The sequence below is a fragment of the Fringilla coelebs genome (assembly GCF_963513975.1).
Source record: "Fringilla coelebs genome assembly, chromosome: Z".
Classification (NCBI taxonomy): Eukaryota; Metazoa; Chordata; class Aves; order Passeriformes; family Fringillidae; genus Fringilla; species Fringilla coelebs.
In genome coordinates this window covers 44,832,725-44,859,932 of record NC_140031.1, presented here as the reverse complement: position 1 = coordinate 44,859,932, position 27,208 = coordinate 44,832,725, and the positions used below count along the sequence as shown (strand labels likewise).

At 36.0% G+C, this 27,208-nt stretch overlaps 1 protein-coding gene across 6 annotated transcripts in view; it reads left to right on the top strand.

Annotated features, from left to right (window-relative positions):
- MEF2C (myocyte enhancer factor 2C) overlaps positions 1-27,208 on the top strand; it is a 114,104-nt gene that overhangs the window by 73,286 nt on the left and 13,610 nt on the right. For 5 of the 6 annotated variants that reach the window (XM_084225063.1, XM_084225065.1, XM_084225061.1 and 2 more), the window contains exons 4-7: positions 10,084-10,227; positions 16,676-16,862; positions 18,010-18,057; positions 27,006-27,178. In XM_084225063.1, the coding sequence (XP_084081189.1) occupies positions 10,084-10,227; positions 16,676-16,862; positions 18,010-18,057; positions 27,006-27,178 (552 nt within the window). Of the gene's footprint in view, positions 1-10,083; positions 10,228-10,288; positions 10,427-16,675; positions 16,863-18,009; positions 18,058-27,005; positions 27,179-27,208 lie in introns of all 6 variants that reach the window. The other variant, XM_084225066.1, reaches the window with a different exon arrangement.

Here is a 27,208-nt window from a genome sequence, read left to right as displayed (position 1 = left end):
TGTAATACTCTATCATTTGATCTACTGCAAAATAAATGTTCAGTTTCTGAGAGGAAAAACTAACCTGCTCAGAACATTGATTCATTCAAGATTTTTATGGGAGACCTCCAAAGAAAGCCCAGGTGCTGAAGGAAATGGTGTTCTTTTCTCACTGGGTGGCATTTTCACAGCTGAGTTAGTACTGCAGAGTTCAGTGCTGCTGGAAGTGTTCTGTTTCAGATGAAATAGAAAAGCAAAATGTTGTGGTCATCAGAGGTTCCCTGGCCCCATGACTGAGGGAGAAGATGTTTGCCTCATAGTCTAGGAAAAATTGCATCCAAACTAATTTATATCATATGCTACACTGTTATTTATCTGAGAAACCCGTCGTCTCTGCTCCTGAAAACTTCAGTGACTAGCAAAGCTACGCAGGTTGGCAATACATTCTTCCCAGGATGGTTGCATTTTAATAATGTATGAAGCAGTCCTTAAAGATACAATTTCAGAATCTCTTATGGATCTTTTAAAACATAAATAATGCTCAAACTATATGCGAATAATAATTCCTATCAGCTGTCATTCTTTCTCATAATAGGTTTTGTGACAAAAGAGTCTTTAAAGCTATGTGTTCTTCTGTATGTCACATTTCTAAAGGTCTGTATTTCACTTTTAAAGTATTTTGAATATGGCATTTAGTATTAAAGGTTCCCAGTTATATCATGGAAAAACACCAGCTACCTTAAAATAGTTAATTTTTTCTGCAGTCATTTTTATTAAGCCCTGCATATTTCAATTATTCTATTTTTCAAGAGCTAACAACAATGATGTAACAGACTTGGTAACACCACTGTACATCTAGAATATCTTGACTGGTATCTTTACAGCTGTTCAAATTCCACCTACAAATTTACACTAGTGTAAGTGAGATCTGACTTCAGCCTTGTATTTGTGTATATGTCTGATTAAATTAGACACAAATGAAAATGTTGAAGATGGTGCTCCATCTAGAAGGGCTGGAGCCAGAGGAGGATTATCGACAGATGAACATAAAAAGAATGAGTGAAATAGCTGTTGATGATTACAGCGTTTATTTTTAAGGGGCCTCATATTCCCTAAAGAAAATGCAATTGTTCTTCTGGACTACCATAAAGTTTATTTTTTCAACCATACACTTTCTGTGTCTAACAGCAAAACTTCATACAAATCAAACGTATTATGCCTTACCAGTGTCTTCTTCTCTTTCAAAGACACTCAATAAAGCTTAGAGAAAACCTGGGTATTTAAAAACTTCATGCATTTCAATGGGTTTGAAAAATCAGGGAGGCATATAGTGGGCTGATATTTTGCTGTGGTCCAGGGGAAAAAGTAAGAAATGCAACTATTCTGGCTTTAGGTTATCTTTACACCCCTTCGCTTACAGGTCTGGCTATGGAATGGTATAGCTCCTGCCGGTGAATTAGTGGAAGTAGCCAAAATATAGAAGCTTTGGCTTCATGAACTTAGTTGTTCCGCAGTCTGTCTCAAAAAACAGTGGGAGTCTATTTTCTGTAAAAAGATAGGGGATGCAAAATGGGATATTTGCTACTAGGTTGTGGTGCTAGCCTTCATCCTGCAAAAATCACATATTCATAGGAAGACAACAAGTAGAAAGAATGGTGGGAAATACAGGAAAATAACCTCATTATTTTTACCTTTATCTACATCTTCCATGTTTCCATAACTCACAAGTAGTGCCTGGACCTTTGAGCCCTCAGTAAGGTGTTAGAATCATTGGGATAATGAAAAGGCACAAGTAACTTTTCCATCACTAAAACAAAAGTATCCTGAGGATATCTTTGATCTGAGTTAGATAATCTGCTAATTTTATGCATAACACACTGACAGCTGGTCTCTGGACTGTTGTAGGGTGTTTTAATACAACAGAACAGAATTTTAGTTTCTTTTCAAATGCAGGTTGAAAAAATATCTGCACAGAAGTTTCATTTGAATGCATTCTTTGTGTGTAAAGAGTGCATTTTGCAGTAATTTTTTATTAACACTTATGAGGAATTCTGTTCATTCAAAGCCAGTATTTTTTCTTTTTAAACCTCATATACTTGTAGAGAGGATTTCATCAGAAGCTGTAATCACAACTAGGTCATTGCCACATTTATGTCACTAATCTTAACACCTCAAATTAATCTCACATGTGAATTCATTATTTAGAAAATGCCAGTCTTGTCTGAAGAAACATATCTCTTTTTTTAACTCCACTAATGCAGCACACCAAGAATATTAAGGCAGTATTATACTGCATAATAGCAAATGGAAGCTGGTCATTCAAGTGTGAATACTTCTAAAAAATCCATCTAGATTTGAATAAAAGGTGATTATGTGATTTAGTAGGGGGTATGTATGCATTTATGTGCATATATATATATATATATTAAAAATGTATAGATAAAGATATACATACATGAATTTATCTGCAAGGCACAAACACTGCCCTCTTGTAGCTGTGACCACATGAGAGCTGAGATCTGCAACAGTAGCATGAGGGAAGAAAAGACAAAAAAACCAAGCAGCCAGGACCAGTGTCCCCAGTCAGCACAGCGGCCCTGGGAACAGCCATCTATGGCCACGGGGCAGCAGGTGCTGGCACTGACAGGTGCAGATGGCAGGGATGTGTGACATTGCTGGGGACCCACTCCCTGCTGGCTGCAGCCACATCATGCCGGCCAGCCCCATCGGTCACTTGATGCTCTTCTCCCCCCATAGATTCCTGGGTGGCTGGGATCAGCAGGTGCTGCTTCCATCTCCTCTTTCAGAGCCCAGGAAATGTGATCCCCTGCATTGAGAGTTGGCGTAGGAATCTTATGTCAGCTGCCCTGGGGGATATGTGGATTTTCAGACCTTTTGCAACATGATGATGGATGGAAATAAGCCCAAAGGATGAGAAAATATCCTTAATTAGAACATCGGGAACTATTCAGATTGAAATTCTTCTTTTAAAAACAGTTTACAAGTGATGGACAGAAGTGTTTTGCACGTCCCAAGAAATAATTGTGAATATAGGGAGGTGTAAGTTTACACAGAATCACAGAATAAGCTAAGATGGAAGGGATCCACAAGGGTCATCAAGTCCAGCTGCTGGCCCTTACACATCACAGACCCAAGAGCCATATCACGTGCCCAAGAATATTGTTCAAACGCTTCTTGAACTCTGACAGGCTTGGCGCTGTGACTACTTGCCTGAGGAGTCTCTTCCCATGCCCAGCCACTCTCTGTGTGAAGAATCTTTTCCTAATATCTAAACCAAGCTTCCCATGACATCCCTTCAGGCCAGTTACTTGAGTCCTGTCACTGTGCACCACAGAGATCATGACTGTCCCTCTTCTTCCCCTCATAAGGGAGTTGTAGACTGCAATGAGGTCTCACCTCAGTCTGCTCTTCACCAGCTGAGCAGACCAAATTCTTCAGCATGCATTTGCAGAAATTTTAATATAAATTTTAATATAAAGGTTTAATGCTGGAGTCCTCATGTGTTTTTTTCAGAGAAAATCACAAAAATATATGTGGTTTAGTTTAGCTGCTGTGAGAACTCTGAATCTGATGTACGCTCTTTATACTTTAAAAGACAAAGTTGCCCAGTGTAATTTAAGTCAATACTTAACAGAAAAGCACCTGCAAGTTGGCAAGATTGAGCATTTAAGAAAGGGATTTTGCATTCTCTCTTTTAGAAAGCACACAAACCTCTGGAATCTTCCCATCTCCAGCCTCATCATCTCTCCAGAAGGGAGATGTAGGCAGAGCAGCGCAGCAAGGTGTGCTCTCTGATATTGATGAGAGGAATGTAAACAGGCAGCAGGAGATGTGGCGATGCTGAGCAGTCTGCTCCAGGCTGCAAGATCAACACAGACAAGTCTTGGGGGCTCTGCGGCTGCACCAGCTGCCTGCCTTCCTAAGCTCCCCCATACCCAAGTTAGGTAGCAGAGCTATCGGTAACAAAGAAGTAAAAATCTCACTATCCTAGTGCCCTTTTAAAAAACCAGATTTTCTTTGTAGTGACACTGCAAAATATTGCAGACATGCCTTAGCACACAACAAGTGTATGAGTGAAAGAGGGTAGACTGAACTCTAATCTGGTAGAGATCTCATGCCCTGATGAGTTTGCAGTACACATGTACTGTGTACTGTCAAATCCACTCTTCGATCATTTGTAAGCAGAGAGAGGCAGGTGTTACTGACAAAGGGTGTCTGTGTTTGTTTGGTTTCTCAAGTGTGATTAGAGCAGGTATTTGAGGGTGGTGAGAATCACTTGGCGTGTGTAAATGAAAGGCAAATCCAAGCAGAGGGTTTGGTGTAATGTTGTGAAAAGCACATTTATGTGTATTTTTTTGAAGAAGACAGATGTACGGTACCAGATAATGGAATTTTTTTATTTGAAACTTCAGTAAAGTAGTATCGAAAATATTAGCATGGGGTTATAAAAGTTCAGCTTTATATAAGCTCTGCAGCTTGTTTCAAAAGGAACACAAACCACAAAAGCATTTTATGATTTTTGAAAAAGAGGTAAGAACTGTTCCATTTTTCTGTATTACTGCTATACATTTTTTTGTGCATGGAGTTTGTTAGATAATGTAATTGTAATAATATTTTATGTGATTCTCCTAAATATACAATTAAAGTACATTAGTACCAGCATACTAGTTTATGTCCATTATTAAATGTAAGAATTTAAGAACTTTGTGTTAATGAAACATAAAATTTGAGACATTAGTTACATGTAAGTTAAGAAATTCAGATGGGTAGTTCCCATAGCAACAAATCTCTTCCTCTGAGTTTTTCATTTCAGTAGAACCTTTCATTACTTGATTGCATCATACATTGTATCATGCAATTTCTTCCTAAAATTTCATCATAAAAGAGAAGGAGGGGAGAGTGAGAGGGAAAGGGAGAGGGAAAGGGAGAGGGAGAGGGAGAGGGAGAGGGGAGAGGGAGAGGGAGGGGGAGGGGGAGGGGGAGGGGTAGGGAGAGGGGGAGGGGGAGGGGGAGACGAGGTTTTCTTCATGCAACACTTTCTAACTTAAATTTTTCTGTTGCACGAAGAACAAACTGGTGCTTAAATGAATCAGGCCCATGTCTAAATATTTTCTGCTCTTTTGAGGGACCTCCATAAATTTGGTTGGGTTCTTTGGAATCATAGAATGACTATAAAAGATAAAGCAGTTGAAAATTGTAGCCTATAATTCCCTTGAAATTGCCTATTGTCTGCCTTACCATGTAAATATGTAGCTCCAGCAAAAAGAAAAGAGAAAAAAACATTTATAATTGGTGTCTAAAAGATTTATTCCATCCAGATACAGGAAAGAAAGCACTAGTGAAACTGGAGAGCACATAAGGGTCCTTTTCTGACAGTGAAATACAATTTACTAAATTGCAACTCTGTTGATTAGCACTAGTGGGTCTGTCAGTTAAAGATCATTGTGGTGGTTTCTAGACAACATAAAAGATATGGGAATTTTTAGAAATAGACATTTCGTTCTGAATTTTTCCATACTGTAAAATTTGATTACAGAAGGAGACCCAGTGAGATCACACTTTTCATCACACAAATGAAGATAGTGGTTAACCTAACCTTGTTAGGTCCTTTTTGCAGAGGATATCAAAAAGGAACATATTGGGCTGGTCTGAATCTTTTGGGAACCTCATCAACTGACCTAGTATTTAATTTGGCATCTATACTGTGAGCATTTCCAAGCACTGGAGTGCTATGAGAAGCAGTTCCATGTCATTGCAACAGGCCAGGACCGGGTAATAAATTATATAGGTTCTATGTATTTATGAAAGGTTGAGTATTATTATGTATTTATTAAGATTATTTATTAAGAAACATCTTTTTTTGGATAGTTATGATATAGTTACTATTACTATCAGTTAATTTCTGCAATATATTTTACAAGTTTACAATACTAGGTGTAGTAAGTTAAGATAAGAATTGTTTCTCATTCTTTTCTCTGATCTTCTCACAGACTTTTCCCAAAGTGATGCCTGGGAAAGTTGCGCTTCTCTGTCTGGTCAGAGAGCTGCTGCTACAGTTCCATGGCAGATAAACCAATTAAAAAGAAAGATGAACAAACTAAATGACAAGATGGAAATAAATAAAATAATTTCTAACCTTCTCCACTCATTCTGTTGAAGAAATGCTAAAAAACACCAAAAAAAATCTGGAGGATAAAACTGCAGAAACAGAAACCAGATTAGGAAAATTAAAGGCTTTTTCTCCTCAAAAGTCTTCAAAATTACAATGATTTTCATTGCCTTGATAAAATCAGACCTGGGCGTTACTGCTATATTTTCTTTTGAGCTTCCATAACGATGATAAGTTTTGCATGAAATGAAAACAAATAGCTGTTTATCGTTCATTTTGCAGCAGTCAGCATGTCACTATATTAGCATTTTTCCTCCGAGATTTACAAAGTAGGATTTAGGCTAATTGCTGGCACAGCACATTTCAGCCAAAGTTTGTTTTCCTTTAACCATTTTGTTTTTCATATGCCTTGGCTAATTTCAGGTTATTGGAGTCCAATATAATTACTTGTTTAATTGCTTGGAAGAAGTGGGCTTCCATAGTTGAAAAATACCCTTTTTTTCCTTAAAAATAACTGAAATCTGCCTTAGATTTCAGTTGAAATCTAGCCAGAGTGCAATGCACTATACATTTGTGTTATTTTATCCTTTTAAAAATTCCCAGAATAGTCATGAAATCTTTGGAAGATAGCTAATCTCCAGGAGGATGAGATAGGTCTGTTCTAGGGTTTGTAAGAGTCTATGAAAACTCAGCATCATAAGAAAAATTGTTTCTAAATGACTGTAAGACTGTCAAAGGCTCCAGAACCATCATCTTCTTTCAAGAGGTGACACTAAATAGAGGAGAGGAGGAAATCTTGATGCAAAGTCCAAAGAGCTTGTGAAAAAGGGTTAATCAGTCTGACACTGGTCAGCATCACTTTTACCTGTACTGTACAAACTTGTGTTGTGTTGAAGCACACCAATAATGGAAAAAATCAAGGAAAAAAAAAGGAGAGGTTTAATGTGATAGTTAATGACATGGAGGAAAGTAAAATAACAAACAACATAATGAGATAAGGAAAAAGTGTAGCCTGCATGTTGAGGAGGCAGAGATAATCCTAATATGTTCAGGGTCATTATTTCTGCCCTTGATACAACTCATTACCTTAGTGCAGAGTTTAAGCACTTCCAGCCTGCTCTCCTCTCCAGAGGAAGACTTTGATGTGAGCCTGTGTGTTCCTGTCCCTGTGTAATCAAGCAATCTGTCCCTTACAACTCCATTTTTTATTCATTGCCAAGCAAATCCAGTACAAAGGGAGAGGTCTCCAAGACAGTGAAATTCCAACAAGTTTCAGGAAAATTGCATGTTCTTGTGCAAGAAAAGAGAACCACAAATTACTCCCAGAAAGACTCTCAGCTGAAGGCAGCATTTCAACCTGAGTTGTGACAAACAGAAGCAGCAAAGAGTCCGCAAAAGAATGGGTACTGAGAAGAGAAATCCCCAGAAACCCCTCCGCAGGAGATCTTCTCTGCACATCGCACTTTACCCCAAAATGAAATTCACAGGGAACTAGGCATTAGTTCCAGCAATCACAAAGCTAGGAGGCGTGCCTCTTAGTGGAAATAATACGTGGAAATTCCTGTTGCCTAGCCTTAACCCATCTCATTGAAATACATTCTTGTTTTTGTTTGGGATTTCTGTAGTGTTTTCTAGATGTCAGTTAAGGGTTTGTGTCTGTGTTTGTTTGATTTGATTTGATTTGAATTTTTTTGACGTGTGAGGGGCAGGGAGCAAGTGGTCTGCATTACTGAGCTTGATTTGCATCATCAACCAAGGTGCCAGCCAAAAACACAAGACTGGTGGGTTTTTTGCAAGGGAAAGGTTTGCCTCTTCTCTTTAGGGCTAAAGTTAATTTTGGGTAGAATATTGACACAATTTATCAAATTTCATCCTTGGCTTTTCTAGTGAAAATAGAGCTTGCTTTTTTTCTGCCTGGTGTGGCAAGCAACCTGCTTTCTAAAGGTATGAAAATAATGAAAAAATAAATATCTAGTAAAAATACCTCTACAATAGGTATGAAAATAATGAAAAAATAAATATGAAAATAATGAAAAATAAACATATAGTAAAAATACTTCTACAATAGGAGGGAATGCAGTCTGTTTGGAGACTGTTGCAAGACATATGTTGGCTCACATTGCCTTTATTCTTTTGAGCATCTGAAAGGTGTGCTGCATCCCCGAACCTCTACAAACCACAGTAGCAACTGAGTGCTAAGTAATCATTTGCAAAACTTTAGGGTATTGTAAGTATGCTGAGGGTAAGATGCATCTGCTTCTCACAGACCGTCTTGTGAATTCAGCAGACAAGGATTTGCGAATGATGGGAGGGGAAAAGATTGAAAGCATTCAAAGCATTCCTCCAGGTCTTCTCTTTTCATATTTCTTTTTGTCTGCTATCTCAAAGCCTGAAGTTGAAGAAGCCATTTAGTCCAGCTCACATCCACATCTGTCCTCAGGGACTCCATAGGAATCAGCAGGACTCCATCGGTGTATCATATGAGCTCTGGAAATGGTCCCAAGTATGCTGATCTTGGTTTCTTGTTGGGACAGCTTGATCTAAGCTTGAAACAGAATATTTTATATATTCAGAGGACAACTGTTTTATGCTTATGTGAAGAGAAAAATGCTAGTTGAGATTGCAATGAGGCATTTTGCTTACACTATATCTTGTTGTGTCTATTAAATCTATTAAACAGCAGCTGATTGCAAAACCTTCTTGCTAATTGGATTGTTTCAAGCTGCTAGCAGTAGATATCATGTATGATTATGTCTGTTCTGCTAACTGAACATTTAACATTTAAAAGATGAAAGAGCAAGGAGAATGTAAAAAGGCTAGGGAATCATTCAGGTTGTTTTAGCATCTCAAGTTTTTATTCCAATGGATTATAATTTTGTTGGTGTTAAAGAAGTAGGTCATGGATTTGACTTGCATCTTTATAGATATGAAGTTTGAAAAGAAAGGTCTGCATTGAGCCAGCCTTTCACAAATGCCTAAATCTTTTTCAGAGATCTGCAATGGGAGATCAGAAGGCTCAGATCTTGTAGAGCAGATCACCATCACTTTGTTTAGTAGATGAAAATGGAAGGTTCAGGGGTTTTTCCATAGTATGAGAACAAGGCATGACATTATAATATTTAGGGGAAGTAACAGTAGTAAGCTCACCATCATCATAAAAAAAAATTATGAAATGTACTATTCCTGAAGGAACAAAAAGCTGATACACAACCCTTCTGAGATGGCAAAATGATACTGGAGTATCCCACACTGACAGACAGTGTACATTAGCCATTAAGTAACAGAAGAAATATGTGATATTTTCATTGTAATTGAGAGTGCTTAGCCAGGTTTCAACACAGAGTGGACTGCAAGCTAATTTAAAAATTTGTAGACAGCCAAGTAGACTTTGAAGAGTTTTTGAGTGACTCATTCTTGAAGCTAAATATGAGAAACTGTGAATATATTTGCTTTACGTACTACTGCTTGTTCTTGACGAGTCCACACGTTCTTCTCATATTCTATTATGGACTCCTAAAGTTGTTGCAGGTTCAATTCTTTTTCCATTTGCTCCTCCTGCATCTTTCTTAAAAGAAAGTAAGAATATCAGTGTATTCCACGGTAAACAGTATAGATAAATATATTAATTTTGGTTTATATTAAAATAAATTGCATTCTGTGTTTAGCTTAAACCCTTAATGCTGTGGGATATGGGAATCATGAAGCAGGGGAGATACTAGCATAGGCACTAACTTTTTGTTAGTTGCTAGATTCATTCTTTATTGATTGGTACCAGCTTCAGAAGAAAGAGATCTTGCATATTCCTCACTCATTACTGGAAACCACACATCAGTGTGGTGGTTCATTAGTCACTTTCTTTCCTTAAAGCATAATTGAACACTTTTCTATGATGAGCAGTTTCTGTTTCTTTAACACTGCTGAGTCTTTCTTGCAGCCCATGTCAAGGATTGAACTTCCCAAATTATGTATTTCAGACATTAAGAAAGAAAGGACTTAATGGCTGTGACAGTCCAGACCCTGATGCAGACGATTCAGTAGGTCACAGCCCTGAGTCTGAGGACAAGTACAGGAAACTTAATGAAGATATTGATCTAATGATCAGCAGGCAAAGATTATGTGTAAGTACTCTGAGCTCCTTTTCATTTTTTTTACTTTCTGATATTTCTCTGAATCTGGCAGGCATTGCACAAGAAAGAAAACAAAGCTTGTGAAAGCCCTGATCCTGACTCCTCTTATGCTCTCACCCCACGCACTGAAGAAAAATACAAAAAAATTAATGAAGAATTTGATAATATGATCAAGAGCCATAAAATACCTGTAAGTATCAAAGGTTAGATGGCTGTCTGCTGATAACTGCCGCAGTAACAAACCATAACCCTTTCAGTTCTGGCTTCTTAAGGAAATAAATTCAGCTAGAAAGAGGCTTTAATAGCCAAATACATAACTAAACACTGTGGTGAGAAAATTTCACACAGCATATTTTTCTGTCAAGTCTCTAACTCTGACACACAGGCAAAGCCTATTATGGGTGAAACCTATGGAAGGAAGTGAAATATATGTATATGAACTATTTTCACTTAATTTACAGAAGTATTTTACTACACCACTTGCCCAAAATATACGTTAAAAATAACAGTGGAAATCTTTCTTTGTGGACAGGCTAACAAATTGACAGAATACTTTCTGTGGCAATATATAGAAAAAGCAATGTAAAGCTGAAATTGCTTTATATATAGTAATTAGTGTGTTTAGTATGTGTAATTTCAATTCTCCATTGTCTCTGCTAAATTCAGTTGCAGCACTGAAGGGTTACAGCTTCTTGTTCGCTGCAGAGAAACAGACTGCATGAGAGCCTAATGGCAGGTCTCAGACATGTTTGTGTGTTGGGGTGATTTTATAGCTTTATCAGAGAATTTGCTTTGACCTCAGCAGCATTACTTTAATGCTTTAACATGAGCTAAATTTTGTTTTAACCAAGTCAAAATTTCTAACAATCAGTCATATGCCTTGCCAGATATCTAAGAGAAATAACTCTGCATGTCCTATTTGTTTTGCACGAGACATACAAAGGATGAATTATTTGTCATTATGTTTAATATTACATTTTTTAAGATGATAGGAGGTTTGGAGGTTATATTTGATTGGTTTTCCAAGTGTCTGTGGAAAACAAAGTAGGAAACCAAATATTTGCATAGATCCAAAGAAGCATTTGAATTTGCATAGGTAACTTCTTATTTCTAAAAAAGAATAAGAGATAATTCGTATGTGTTCATTTGTCATTCCCATACAAATGTTACATAGTTATCTACCAAAAATGTTGTCTGGATACCCAGAATGCACAGTGTCTTCTGTACTGTTAGTCAATTACATAAACAAAAACTGATAACTAAGATGAGGATACTTCTTAAGGAGGCTTAGATTCTATCTCAAGTGCTCTAAGTGTTCTTTCTATTAAGTCTCAGCAGAAGGATTTTTCACTCAAGGTAATTAAAATTTGAAGAAATTCTTTCATCAGGCCAAAAACATTTTGGAAAAATATAAGGACGCTAAATAATACTTTCCCAGGGACTAGAAAAGCACCAAATTTGATAAAAATGACTGGTTAAGGTACGCAACAGGTATGTAGAATCTCAGGGAGGAATACAGATCTATCCAATTTTTTTTTAACCTTCCTTTTATTTGCTTCTTTTGGAAAGCCATTTTTCTCAGAACAAAAAAGCTCTCAAGCTGTCACTATTAATTTGGTTTCTCAGGATGCAACTCAGCTTGACAAATGATGACTGCAGTATTTAGGGAGACTGTTATAAACCAGACTGCTTAACCCTTTTTCACATCAAAATCTCACCAATTGTCATTCTTTCATGCTGTTTCTCTTTCAAGGATGACTTTTGGCTTTTTCAAATCAAACTGACAGAATTTTCATCAAGCTACTTTTCTGCTTCAAAAATATATTTGGAATGATCCTTCAGAACATCTATTAAACTCATGCTACCTGTTTCTTTTCTTTCCTAACAAGACAGGTCATATTATAATCATCTGAAATCTTAAGACATTAAAAAAAAACCATGGGAAAAAAATCATTCTCATAGTAATGAGTTCTATCTTTACCTCCACAAGCATTTGCAAAACAGTCTTTTCTGTAAACTGAGGAAATATATAAGATTTGGAAACCAGACAGTTAGTCTGAGCATGGTATATCAGTTTTGTTTTCCCAAAATTAATGGAATTTTACTCCAGTTGCTTTCATGAAATATAACTTTTTGACATCAAATATAGTCCTACTTCAGGAATTAATTGGTGATTTAGGGTATAACTTCCTATCTTTCAGGAGGTTCTGAGGTGCAGTGTATTAATCTTTTTGTGCAATTACCTCAGAGAGGCTTCAGAGATATAGAACAGCAAAATGTTAGCATTTTTTCATATGAGACAGAATAGCCATTCTCTGACTGCATCACAAGCTGAGCTCAGGGCCTCTGTCCTCCATTAAGCTGTTTACCACAATAGGAAGAAACCATAGATATTCTCTGGTAATGCAACAGGAACTCCTTCTCTTGGCATAAGCCGAGATGTAATGGGCAATATTGAGATCATAACTTATACATAACGGAAATTTGTAACTCTCTGGTTTTATATATCAATATTATGCATTGTATACAGTAATAGCCTTAACTGGACAAATCAGAACAACTAAGTCAGGGAAGATATATTCATTTAGTTGTGATTATCAAAAGTGGGGAGAAGAGAGCAAAATTAATAATATAGTCACTGAGTCAAGTCTCTAAATGACTACTTACAGAATATATAAAACAATGCATTGCCTCTGCCTGGTTTTGTAACATAATAAAGTTGTTGCCAAATAAAAATAATGTTGGCTTTTGCTCCTAATAGCTAAGCCCAATAATGTTTCCTCAGATAATTTTCTGGGGATAAGTATTCATATTGTTCTAAACCATCTGAAAAAAATTAGACACTTATTTGTAAGTTTTATAAGAATGATGAAAGCAGAGGAGACAAAAATAGCCTACTAGAAGGAAGCTATAAGTATCTCTGTCTCTAAGTAAATGAAGGCCTGGCTGAATGGGGGGGGGTAAAACCATACTTAACACAGAATGTTTGGCCCATTAAGTTCCAAGGGGGTTGAGTGTCCAATGCTTTGTTTGGCAACACGTACCATAGCTTTTGGAGTGAGCATCTAACATTGTGTGCTGTACACTGGCAGTATCGTCTCTGGTGAGTGATCTGCCCTCTTTGGCAGTAGTGTCCAAAGGAGAAAAGACAAAGGGAGTGGGAAAAATAGGAAAAATGTGGCAAACTTTATCCACATGACAGTATAGATTTTGTCTATATTAGAATTAGCAAAAAAAGCAAAAAAAATACTAAAGCAGTATGAAGTATGCTTATCTCTGAAGTGAACAGAAATTTTTTGAACAGTCCCCATCACGTTTTTGACACCTTTTGATGCCAAATAACATTCTTCCAGACAATTTCTTCTTTTTGCTTGTTTGTTAGTCCAGGTCAGGAACAATTCCCAGATGTCAGTCTACAGGTATTCATGATATTTTTGAGATTGAAAAAGCTTAATGGTATGGACATGAACTGCCCTGTGGCCTCAGATGGCCTCAGTTCCTCCCTAGCTCCTGCTAATATAGATATTACACAAGTGCATCAGAAACTTTAATGTCCATCAGGCTGAAATGGAATCAATATGACCCATGCCTTACCACCAGGAATGACTAGGGACTCTGCAGGACATTGCAGTTCTTTGTGAGGAATTTGTAACACTAATAAAGTTAGACAAACAGAGAAAATTGTACCTACAAATGTAGTGTTCAGTACTGATATTTATCTAGTCAAACTTCTCTCTCTTAACTTTTGACTGCGGTGAAGAAGAAATAAAAACTACTGTATTTCAGATATAGTATATTGTGCTGAAAAGCAGAGAGAAAACTAACTTTGCCCTTATAAAATTTCCTATGAAGTGCTCTGTAAACAGACGTAATTGTTCCAGATAGTGGGCAAAATGGCAAAAACTAGACTATTAGTACAGAAATTAAATAATTCAACAACTTAAAAAAATATTTTTTAAATTACCAAATTAAAACTAAGTAGCAGTTTCACATGACTAGGGAGACTGGCAACCCGAAGAGCTACCGAGATTGGAGCTCTTTTGTACAAATGTAGAAAAAGAAGAATATTGAACAGTTTGGTTTGTACATGGAAAGAAGAACATAGTGACTAAAGCAAACAAGCTTTTAGAATTCTGGCAAGACCTTCAGTTTTGCATTCGTATAGGTATTTAAGTTTAGATAACAGAAATTTAGATTAGAAAAAGATATTAAGAAAATAGAGGCAATAATAGTCTCTACCTAGACTCAGAAGACAGACTTCATAGGTCTTGTGACACAGGGTGATGAAAGCCTTATGCAAAGTGTTCCCTTGGCAGTGACAGTCAATGCAACATGGACTGGTACTTAAGCAGGCAGGTCCACAGACTCAAAGCCACTAGCTAGAGACAGCTCCATACATCCCTGGATGTTGTGATAATCAGAAACTCCATGTCGGCTTCTTCATGTCTCACATCAGGCTGTAATTGGGACTGAAACACTGAGAGGTCAAGCACTGACTTTGAACGCCATAAACAGTCATGTGCTTCTGACTAACATGGGATTTAGGAACGTTTTGGACCCTTCTGTGGACAATAAAAAGAATTACTTGCTTCGAAACATACCTTCAAGCTGAGCAAATGTTTCAGATTATGTTATGTGACCCTATTTCCAAGGAGCTTAGACCTGAGTCATAAGGGTGCAGATTACATGTAGATTCTTACATCTGTAGATTGAATGTAGAACATGTGGATTCTCAAAACACCTCACCTTCCTTTCCTACCTCCACTTAAATTAATCAGCTCCATGAAAAATACAGCCCTTGGAGTGCATTTCAGCTTCTCAGCAAAGGGAAGCAAATGCCCTTGTACCCCTAGGATGGGGAGCAATGCCAGCATCTACTCAACTACTGTTACTATGGCCATCTCTAAAAAAAGGAGAGGGTATCAGAGCTAAATTAACACTTCTATATAGTTGAAAGGCATTTGTGTAAAGTATTCTTAACATCATACCCTGAAAATCTTGCTCTTTGTTTCAGTGGTTAAGCAAAATAATTCCTCTATATTTAGAGTAAAATTTTCTCCGTCCCTAGAGAGGACCAATAAAGAAAAAAACCCCAACCTTAAGAGATAACTGTAATTTGTTGGATAGTGCTGTAATACAGAGGGCATAGCCAACAGCTCTAGCCAAAGAGACATGGGTGGCACAAGGTCAGGGTGCCTCGGTTGCCTGACAAGTAGTTGATATGTCCATCTCTCCTCCTAGTTCCTTGAAGATATACCAGTACTATCAGCTGCCAACAATAAAATTAAAACCTTTAATTTCCTCCCTTGTAATATGTTACCAGTCTACTTTAAAGAATTTTTTTGATGTGTTTAAGCTCTTTCTTTAAGCTTATAAGATTATAAATGTTAGAAAACTTGCAAATTGAGGGATACTTGGCTTGTATTCACATATTGAATACTTAAAATTCTGCCAGGTAATTCTGGAAAGTTTTTCTAATCAAAAAGGCAAAAAAATATTTTTTAAAACAAATAAATTAAAGATGGATTTCTAATGTAGTTGTAACTTTTTTAGAAATTCAAGCAACTGCTACCCAAGGAACCCCAACCAACAAACTACCAGCCAAGGAAACCTGAACTGAGCTTCCTAGGAGAATAATGAGATATGCATCTCCTCACAATCTCTGTTAGTGTGGTACATTATTTGAATTTTTTTTTTAAAGCATTCTTGCAAAGAGAAGTGGCTCAGGAGATCTTGCCTTTAGGTAGGAAAGTAGGATATTGAAAAGGCATCACTAAATACCACCTCCATCCCACAAGACATAGCCCACAAAGACTAGTGTGTATCTAAATTTCCTGTATTTGTTAGATGTCCTTGAGTAGAACTTCACTTTTTTTAAGCCCTTCCAAGCTAAGATAGATATTCATTAAAAAAATTATTTACTGCATTGGTGTCTTTTATGTGACTTGGGGTGATTCTGGTTGCTAAAGCAACACAAGCTGAAATTAGAGCCCTCCCTTTTGCACTCTATCCCTTCCAGTTTTTTTCTATGCAGTGAAGTCACCATTGTCATATAACTTTGATCTTGCAGTAATCTGTAACACTAGATTAAGATGACAAGTGGGACTTCAAAGAATGAAAGAAATAGAAAATTATGCTGCATTAGGCAGGGGTTTGCTTTAAACAAAAAAAAAGTAGAAAAAATGAAAAAATCCAGATCTTATAAAATAAATGTGCAAGCTGCATTAAAGGAAGATGGAATCATTATTTGAAAAATCATATTTAAAAGACTTGGTAATTATTTTGATACTCTTCTCTTGAGTCTTAGGGGAAAGGGGTAAGCACAAATATTTTAACCACAAAGTAAAAAATATTTGAACTAAATACAGAGTAACTGTGTTTAAAGGCTGTTTCAATTTTGTACTATTCTCGTATTTGTTTTTCATTTTTGCTTGTACAGGCTGTTCCACCACCAAACTTTGAGATGCCAGTTTCTATCCCAGTGTCCAACCACAACAGTTTGGTATACAGTAATCCAGTCAGCTCACTGGGAAACCCCAACCTTTTACCATTGGCTCATCCTTCTTTGCAAAGGAATAGCATGTCTCCTGGTGTGACACATCGGCCTCCAAGTGCAGGTAACACAGGTAGGCTCTGTTCAATCCCATTCCTTCAAATGCTCTACTCTCAGCTCCTTGCATGCCTTGGGTCACTTTAAATTGTACTCCAAGAAAAAAGAACTCTCTTTTTAAAAGTCATTAGAGCTTGTTAGCTTGTCCAAATTGCTGTGTTGAAAAATCTAGAGACAAAAAAAAAAAACCCCAAAAAACCAAACAAACAAAAAACCCAAACAAACAGAAAAAAAAACCACGAGACCCTGAATACTGAATATTGACTACTGACTAAGATTGAAGGAAATCGGTGAAGTCAATAAAGGACAGAAGGGCAGACAGCATGCTTTTTCATAAAAAGGCAGCTTATCTACTTAATTCATGCAAGTACTCATAACATAAAGCAGGGAAGAAAATGTAGCCAATGCAAAAAAATTGAAGTAAATTAGTACACTTACTACTTCAATAATCAGTCTACATGTTAAATGAAGAATTTATTTTTATTTATTCATTCACAAGTTCCTTGATGGTCAAAGTTAGTTGAGCTCTGTACTTCGGTGTTTTACATAGCAAGGATTGCGCTTGGTTCTGGTGATGACGAGAGCTCATCTCTGATGAAGGTAAGTGGGGATTAGGTTGTTTCTATCTGTCTACCTCCAGCAACATCAAGATCTTTAAGTATACCAGGTTCAAAGAGTCATTTGAGGTCTCCAAGTGCAAAGAGAAGGTTTAAAAATCCTTAGTGTGAATATCTGTGAAAGGCTGAGGAAATTAAAAACTATGTATATGTATTTATTCTAAGTTACATTCTTCTCCAGGAATCTTCAGCCTCTTCCTCCCAATCCTTTACTTTTCTGACTAGCATTCAACTAAAGCTAGTTTTCAAATGGAGTACTATACATAACTTTAAAACACAATTTTTCATATGCTGTGGAAGCATGAAACTAAAATAAGGAAATTATGAGTACTCCATATTCTGTTTGTCTTTGAAAGGCAAGTGTCTTATACAGGTAACATTAAACATCAAGATTTTATTATTATGGGTCTGATTCAACTGTGTGTTGGAGTCAGAGGAAAGAAATGATGGGTATTACAGCAGGCTGATTGAAGACATAGAAAATATTTTGAACGTTTGATTGTTGTATTTTATTTTGCTCATTTATATTTCATTTCAAACCCCTAGGTGGCCTGATGGGTGGGGACCTCACAACCGGTGCAGGCACCAGTGCAGGTAAAGAGAAAAAAAATTTATATTTATTTTTCCAAGTGAATAAAAGACTTACTTCAAAAGCTGAGTTCTAAAATAGCTCCCTTTTGGAGAGGGGATAGTAAAAATCCACTAGAAATTTTTAATTCCCTCCCTCAGCTGGGTTGTGGAGCATTCACTGATATTTGTGCTTCTCTTATTAGTATAAACAGGCTTGATTTCTAGTAGCATCAAAAATCTTGCACCTCAATAAATTCCACAGAAACAAATGTCTGGTTTCCTTCAGATTAGCCTTTCCAGAAAAAGTTTTGGGTATATTGCTTTACCTTGTTCAAGAAAAACTCCTGGTGGAGTGAGTGTGAGCAACTTTGATCCCTTTTGCATCCTGGAAAAGTTTGCCATTGTCTTGAGTGGAATTGGGACTTCATTTAATCTTGAATAAAGATTTCAATAGTAAGTTGCTCGTTGTACTTCAATGCACTGTAATGTAATGTGTGTAAACTGTATTTCAAACCCCTGCTCTTTAGACCATTGCTAGTCAGCAAAATCTGTTAGCATTTACTTAAATAATTAGTAATTAACTTAAGCTTTGTCATATGTATTTGCTTGACTGCTTTTATACACAACAGATAAAAGATTTTCAAAATACCCAGGCAGAGAAAAAGATAAGCCATTTAGTCCTGCTCCCTTAGAACTACCAAGAACTGTACTTGAAGTCTGTGTTATCAAAGCAATGCTGTCAGAGTAGTCCTCTCTGCTCCGTAAACTCACTGATTTGTTAGCAATATCAGCAATGTTGCTTTATGACAAATACAGATTACAAAAGATAATGAAAAATTACTTTTGCAGTTTGAGAACACGTATGTTCACAGAAAACAACTGAGTGGTAAAGCATGATATTTTGCTGGGGTAACTGCTCTCAGGGAGAATTGTATGGAAAAATATTTGGAAGACCCGTTTTGTGCGCCATATATGAAGGCTGATATAAATGGCAATTCCAATATTGTCTGTTAAAATCACTTATAAAGAAATTTTGGATATAATAGTTAGGGTGTTTGGGTGTTTCTCCCTTGTCTTTTCTCAGCCTGAATTAGGGATCTCCGTTCCCCTTTTATAGATGAGTCACAGATATTTGTGCGATGCATTCACAGTACAATTAGAGCTGCAGAGCACTGTACCAGAAAGGCAGTTTAAACACATACTAAAGCTTTAGGGAGTCGTTTTGTGTTAATTTTAGAGTTGGGAAGGCAGACCATGGAAACTTCACTATCAATCTCCTTTGTCCTCAAAAAAAAAAAAAAGTCTTGACAGAAAATTATAGTTTTGTTCATTGTCTCCTGTTAACCTCTGAAACAGAGCTAAAGAAATATTCATTCTGCAGTGTTCGCATTTCATCTTACTTTTAAGCTTGAGCAGAACTTCAGGAACAGCGGCAGAGGGACTGACATAGGAATTGATCTCCCTATTAAGGGGCTCCCTCTTCTGGCTCATTTAGAAATATCATCACCTCGTTACTGGTCTGCCATTCCTTTAAAAAAGCGCTGAAAAGCAGTTAGTAAAGAAGGCAGTGTTTTATTTTAAAACACGGGAGTACTAAAACAAAAATTCATCTGCATGTGCGTTTCTGTTAATAATCCTTGCTCTTAATAAAATCTGTGTATCGCTACACCGGTTGAAAATTTATATTTTTTCTAAATATGGGGGGTTTTTTGAAATATATTAAAAACATACGTAAGCATAGGAAGACAATGGTTTGATTATTCTTAACCAAAAATTAAGGACTTGCATTAAAGCCCTCAAGCAATGCAATTCTGGAGTAAGCAATTTATTTGAGGGGCATATATATGAGGAACATTTCTAAGACTACATCATAAATATTTAATTACAGGAATAGTCTTTGTTCTTTATTGGAAAATAAAAGCTTTGAACATCATTAAAGAAATGTTTTCTAAATCTCTTTAAAGCAGAACAGTAGGAATTATTAGATAAAGGGCTGAAGGAAGATGGAAAGGTCACTATAAGGTTGAATCCTCTGTCTTAGTTGTATCATTCCACAACGGCGCTATTTTGGACAGTTATCTTTCTTTAAGGTGAAGAAGAATAAACATTCAAAGTTCTCTTTTTTCAACATTTTTCACAAGAAACAAAAACCTGTGTGTTTTCTTCTATCTGGCATCTGAGAAGCTGGTAGCATGATCATATTTCAGTTCATATTTCTGGCCAAATTAGAACCTTTTGAGTTTGCATTTTTCCACAATGTGAAAAAATTAGCATATCTTCAAAATAATATACTCCAAAAAAAAGAGTCTAAACAGTTTCATTTCTGCCACTATAAAATGAAACTACCTTTTTTTACTAGCACCAGACCTCAGTTTCTGCACTACTTCAACAAATTGCACCAAAATAAATTACATTATTATTGCAATATCAGAAATGGAAAATTATTATTTAAGACAGTGTTTAAAGAAGTATGTTTTTTCATTGGTTTGGATTATTTCAAGTAGTAACCCTGGAATCATCCACAATTTACCTTGGGAGTTAACCCAAGACATAAATAGAACTTAGAAAGCTGACTTCTTCTTTATTACATTACACAACTAATTACCATGTACAGTATTTTTAAGGTAAACCAAGGTTGTCTCAGATTTGTAACAGTAAATTTGTTCTCAACCAAACACTGATTGAGTAGTTTCTATCATGTGACAATAGCAACTGCCCACAAAATTGGAGTGATCTTCACATTTCATATCATTGCTAAATTATAAATACAGCAATATCTTTGGCACTGTTCTCTCAAAACAGAGGTTTTTATTGAAAGACAGAACAAGAACTTTTTGGACCCTAATAGACATGCTCTAAATCCATTTTAGTTTACTGCATAACTAATATGAAGGCTAAGTGATATGTCTACCTGTTTACTTAATAGACTATGTGAAGTTCTTTTCATTTTAACAGACTGTAGTCTTTAACAAAACCTCTAAAGGCAATTTGAACACAAATAAGTGTCTGTGAAGTTTTAGTACTGTCAATTATCTGAACTGATTTTTTTCTTCAGTGGCTTATTGTTTATGTTGAAAGTTTGATAGAAAACTAAATATTTTAAAATAGTTTTAAAGTTTTAAAATAGAACAGTATTGGGAGATATCTTTCGTTGTGTCTCTACTTTGAACTTTTCATTTTCAAAATGAGTTCTCCTTTTAGACTGGTTTCTATTTTTCTTTTTGTATGGCTTTCAGAGAAAGATATTTTGTATTTTGCAATAAAGTTTTCCTTTAAATGGAATGAGCTGATTTAAATCAACAGCATTTGTATAGACTTAAAACAACCGTAAATACTAAAATCAAAGGAAAATTTCCATCTCAAGTTTTAAATCCATGACAGGTATAATAAAATGTATACTTACTTCAACTGTTTATTTCTGGAATATGTTTGTTTCTCTATTCGATTTCTGCACTGCCCCTATCTTAAAGGAGAAAGTTATTCAAAAGTTCTTGGGGCTCTACAAATTCTGTCAGAGGAAGTAAGCACTTGCTGTCTTTCAATCTAACATCTTCAAACAACCTTTAAACCTGTTATTAAAAAGCATTAGAAACTGAATAGATCAGCATTGCATTTTGAAAAATTTATCCCATGTTTTTTAATAACCAAATCCTGTGTTTACCTCTGAATCAGCAGCAAGCCATTTCCTTCTGGAAATTAGGCACAGGACAACAATTGCCTTCTCATCTTCTAAAGGCTAAGGTCCTGAAGTGCTAGGCAGTATCATAATTTTCTAGTGCTTTTATTCTCTTTTTCCTTTTCTAGGTGGTGTACTGACTGTAGGTGAAAGTATTATATATTCTACTAGTATTTCAAGCTACATGGCAATATGTATAATAGTAACAATTTTTAAGTTATATTCCCTCAGGGTAGAGGCTATCTGGACGGTATATCCTCAAAGAGTGGTTCAGTAAAAAGATGTGCAATCTGCCCAATTAAGCTGACCAGCAGTACCAAAAATAAGCAATGGTATCAAAGACATCTAGCTGCATTAAAGACTTCTGGAACTATAAATATAAATAAACAAACAAATTTTATTTTTTTAAAGAAATTGAAATATTACATAAATATTCTTCATTCTACCCTGAAATCATGCTTGGTATAGTCAAGAGAAGGTAATTCTTGGACTACAAGTGTGAAATATGTAAATAAACAAATGAGCTTGGAGAAATATTTCTCAAACCCCAGGTTATGGGCAACCTATTACTAAGACTGTAACTGGCTTTGCCACAGAGAGCATGATAAATTGTTGCCTGTCCCTTATTACTTGATGAGTGCAACAATCCACAGACTCCTAGCCCAAAGACTGGGCAAAATGTGGTGCAGAAGTAAACAATACTTCCTGTCCAAGGAATCTCACAGCACAAAAGAAAGGACACACAGTCATTCAAAACAGACTTTGTGATGCAGTAGAGCCAAATCCAAACAATTAGAATTCATTCATAAATTGGCAGGGTGACTTAAAACCATGGAGTGGGATAAGAAATTAAAAATGTAACTGCTCTGGTTTTCCTTCTACTTGTATTACACCTTTAAGTGTTCCTCTTCCAAGGTTTTCTCCATATAAGAATATATATCGATATACCTAGAGATGAATACATGATAGGATGGATGGATAGATGGATGGATGGATGGATGGATGGATGGATGGATGGATGGATGGATAGATAGATAGATAGATAGATAGATAGATAGATAGATAGATAGATAGATAGATAGATACTTTTTTTCCTTCATTGTTCTAAGGGACGTACCTACAGGTAGGAGATTTTGTCAAAGCTGGAAGAATTCTAAAACTTGTTTGACAAGGTCTAATACATAGTCTGAAGGAAATAGTTTATCTACTAAATTTCATATCTGTGTAGGCAGTCAACACGGGCCTTTCCAACTCTAATTCTAAGTAACAATAACACACAAAAGTCACATCAATGAAACTTTGAGAATAAGCCTGAAAGGTGAGATGCTGCTGTTCATATAAAAAAAAATTCTAAAATCTTGCAGTTAGTGTCATATACAAAGGTTGGATGTGTCTGTCTTCAGCTAACTCATGGTACCTCTTACCAAAGAGGAGGTCCATGCAAGCCCACTCTCAGTAGACTTCAATGTAAATCTGTAAAAATTTGGCCTTTATTAGGCTTCTACCAGTTGTGTAAGTGTTGACTTAGCAATACATTTAGTTATTCTCTAGTAGCAATGTCTCAATATTTGTATTTATTAAAAGACAGCTTGAAAGGTTTGAAAAGGAAAGAGCCCTAAGTTCACATGTAATGAACAGTTAAGTGAATCATACAACCTGGTTCTTTGTAAATGAGAGCTTAAAGACAGGCATGATTGACTTCCTTTATTACAAGAAGCTTCAAATGTTCCTGAAGACTAATTTGTGTTCTTTAGATAAAATCCCTTTCCAAGTGAAGTGTGGGGGAATTTTATGCTTTCTTTAAATGAGACAGGGTTTTCACTGTTTTTTCTGTCTGCATTCTTGCTCACTAAGACACAACACTGTCTTCTGTTGCACACTGCAATACATATTCATGTTCAAATTCAGAAAATAGAAGGCAGCATTGCAAATTAGAAAATGTCTTTATTTCATGCCTGTCCTGAGTCCTGAGGGTCCTGAAAGCTGATGCCTCTTGGATCTGGCACTGCATTTCATGACACATGCTGCTCCACTAGCTTGTCTAGAAACAAGCTCTTTTCTGCATAAAATACTTTTACTCTTACAAGTCAGTGTAACAAACAATACAAGGAACAATATTTTTTTCTGAAAACTTGTTGAATTAAAAATGATGTAAATTTACAAATTCTGACATACATCCTTTAAAATTTGTGCATCCACTGTTTCTATTTTCATTGTTTTCATTATGCCTTATAGAATCTATTTGTAATGTTTAAAAATGTTCTAGTCCATTAAAAAATATGGCTTTTAACCAAATAAAAGTGTAAAGCAAACTTGCTCTAAAACCCATCTGGTTTTCATTTTCCTATAATCTATAATCAGGAAATCCATTCATATACAACATATACAACATATTATTTTTGTGCTTTCAGGTGGATAGCAGAATGAGATGTTCTGCCTATGGTCACATTTAAATTGATAATTGTGCAGGCAGAGTGCAGTTTTAAAGTATAGCAGGAAGGAAGAATTAATTTGTACATTAAAAGTCTTATGCATTTTTTTTGCCTCTGAGTATAAATGAGGCCATTCTCTTTGATGGATTTATCTGAAGGTGGGACAGCTGCCTTAGAGCAGGCCACAGCCCTCCTGAATTAACAGGATACAGTTTAAAGAACTGGTTTCCATGCAGTCTCTTCTTATCTTTAAACCACATGCATGCATTCGTCATTGATTTCCAAATAATGGGTTTCTGTACTATTGTTTTAAGGTCCAAAGTCTTACATTCCTGAATCCTCACTATAACAAAAGAATAAGTTTGGTGACTGGAAAGAAGAACTGTTATTATATGGCTTCAAAAATAGCAGTCATAATATGCCATGAACAGCAGTAATCTGCTAGCAAAGAAATTATTGCAGCAGTTCTTTAAAAGAATTTTATGTTTTTAAAATATAAATGCAATAACTGTTCAAACTATTTCACATCAGTAAAGGTCAGATGAATGTTTCTGAAGAATAAAGATTTATATAGAAATACTCTTTCCCCTAAGCACTATTTCTTAATAGTATATATTTTATATATATATAGTAAATCTTATGTAGGAAATGGGAGTTCTTTCCTGTAAGGTGATTTATTCTCTAAAAATCACAACTAGAAACATATAGAGTACAGTGGAATCCATTTTGCTTTATATCTTTGGTCGTATATTGTAGAACTGAAAAAAAATCAGTGCTGCTTCAAACAGTTCCATTGCCACTCTCTGAGCAAATCCTTGTCATATGACAGATTTCATAGACAGTTTTACATCCTGCTGGTAAAATACCTCCTGTATGAAACTGACACCAGAGAAACCCTACTTTTGCTTCAGTTTCCTCTGTTGATCACTTCATGGCTCAATTTTCAGAATTCAATTTGTAAAAGATGAACTTTTTTAAAATGCAGTGTGGTTTCTGGTAGAAAATACTGTTGTATATTTTAAAAGCCCCTTCTGATTTCACCACCTGTAGTAACACATAGCATTAATTAGAGCATAATAGATAGCTCATTTATGTTGGGGACAATTGTTCATTTGGAGAAAAAAAAACTACTGGTACAAAATTAAAAACCTTTGAAAGGACTCTGCTGAATTTGCTTGGAAAGTCTAAAATACATTTCAGAACTCATTTTGTTTTCCTGACTGGATGATATTATTAAGGAAATAAACAACAAGATTATCTATGAAAAATATTTTAGTGTAAAATCTCCAAAGTCATTTTAATACAGAATATTAGAAGTGCTCTTAAATTTTCAACATATTGCAAAGGCTTAGAGATCATGATTATAGAAATTGTGAGAAAAAAACAAGGCAGACTAGACCAGCTATTGAAGGTATCAGAGAAGTACAGAATTCAAGCAGTTTTTGATAATTTTCCTGTGCCATAATACTAGTGTTCACAGTTCAGAATCTACCAAAGCCTGAAGTGGTGTTTTTATGTTTAATAGCCTTTCACAAATTTTATTTCCATTAATTTTCTGATTTGGTAAATACAAGTGGCTGATGCACTTGAGGATTAAAAACTTGAAAATCTTCATTATCCTGACAAGAGGAGCAAATTGCTGTCATGGACTGTCATTTTTATGCCCACCTCATAGACATTATCAAATTTAGTTCCATAATCCTTTTATGTTCTTTAGGGCTATAAACATTATTTCACACTGGGGAGGATGGGGTGAGATACTGTGGTCTTCACTGACTTTGGGAAAACAAAGAAAATTTGGAGTTCCAGGTTTCTGGAGTTCCCAGAGGGCTCTGCCACACTGACTAGTTCATCTTCTCACACAAATTCTAAGCTGTGTGTTGCAGCTCATGAACAGAAAGTCTTCTGTAGGATTTGTTTCTTTGGTATTTCTCTTTCCATATTAATTTTTACGCTATTCCCTCTCTATGACTGTACAGTTTCTGTACCTCTCCTGAGATTGTGTTGACAGAATTTCAAGGTTACCCTAAAAAGTCCCCTTTTCCCTAGATTTTATGTGGGTAAGAGGTGAAATCAGGTGAACGAAATAGTGGAATTAATAGGTCATTAACTTTATGGACACAAGGCTGTCAATGCAATGAGGTGAGAGAATATTCTTTTCAAGAAAAGATAAAGGAAACATTTGCTTGTCAGAATTGCTCCTGGAGCCTGCATAAGAGAGAAGAAGATGAAAGATATGGTGGCATTTTCCAATAAAGTTATGATATTGCTTCCATTGATTTTAGTGTTTACAGAACCAGGTCCAAGAAGTGTAGTGAAAAAGAGCCAAAAGAATTTATGAATCCTTCTGGTCCTCCTGCCAACTTTTGTGGAAATTATAGCCTTGCTATACTCATCCCTTTTAAAAGGAAAAAAAAAAAAAAAAACATGAAATTATGACCTGCAAAGGGCTGAGTCAGAAAAGACACAATCTTCTATAGATGACAAGAAAATATTAAATAGCTTTGACAGTTTTTATGCCCTTAAATTATCTGACTTTCCTGATTCTTGTAAGGCAAATGTCAGATGTTGGCTGCTACAAGGGCTCAGTATATTGTGCTATATACCACAGTGCTGTAAAAAAAATAGTATCATTGAGTTAATTTCAGGACATCATAAAGATGTCATCAGCCATGACAGAAAGCATTTGAAGACCATATTATTCCAAATATAGCACATGTTGTATTTTCCTATAAAGATAAATGACCCAGATATCTACCATGAGTTTTTGATTTCACAGTTTTAGAAGGGCTTGAAAGATACAGTGGACTTCATCGAACTTCTCTCTCTCTCTTTTTTTTTTCCTATTGTTTTTACCTTAACAGGAAATGGATATGGAAACCCCCGCAATTCACCAGGTCTGCTGGTCTCACCTGGCAACTTGAACAAGAATATGCAAGCAAAATCTCCACCTCCAATGAATTTGGGAATGAACAACCGTAAACCAGACCTCCGTGTGCTTATTCCACCTGGCAGCAAGAGTGCCATGCCATCAGTGGTAATGAATTTTAAAGCTCTTCTTTTTATC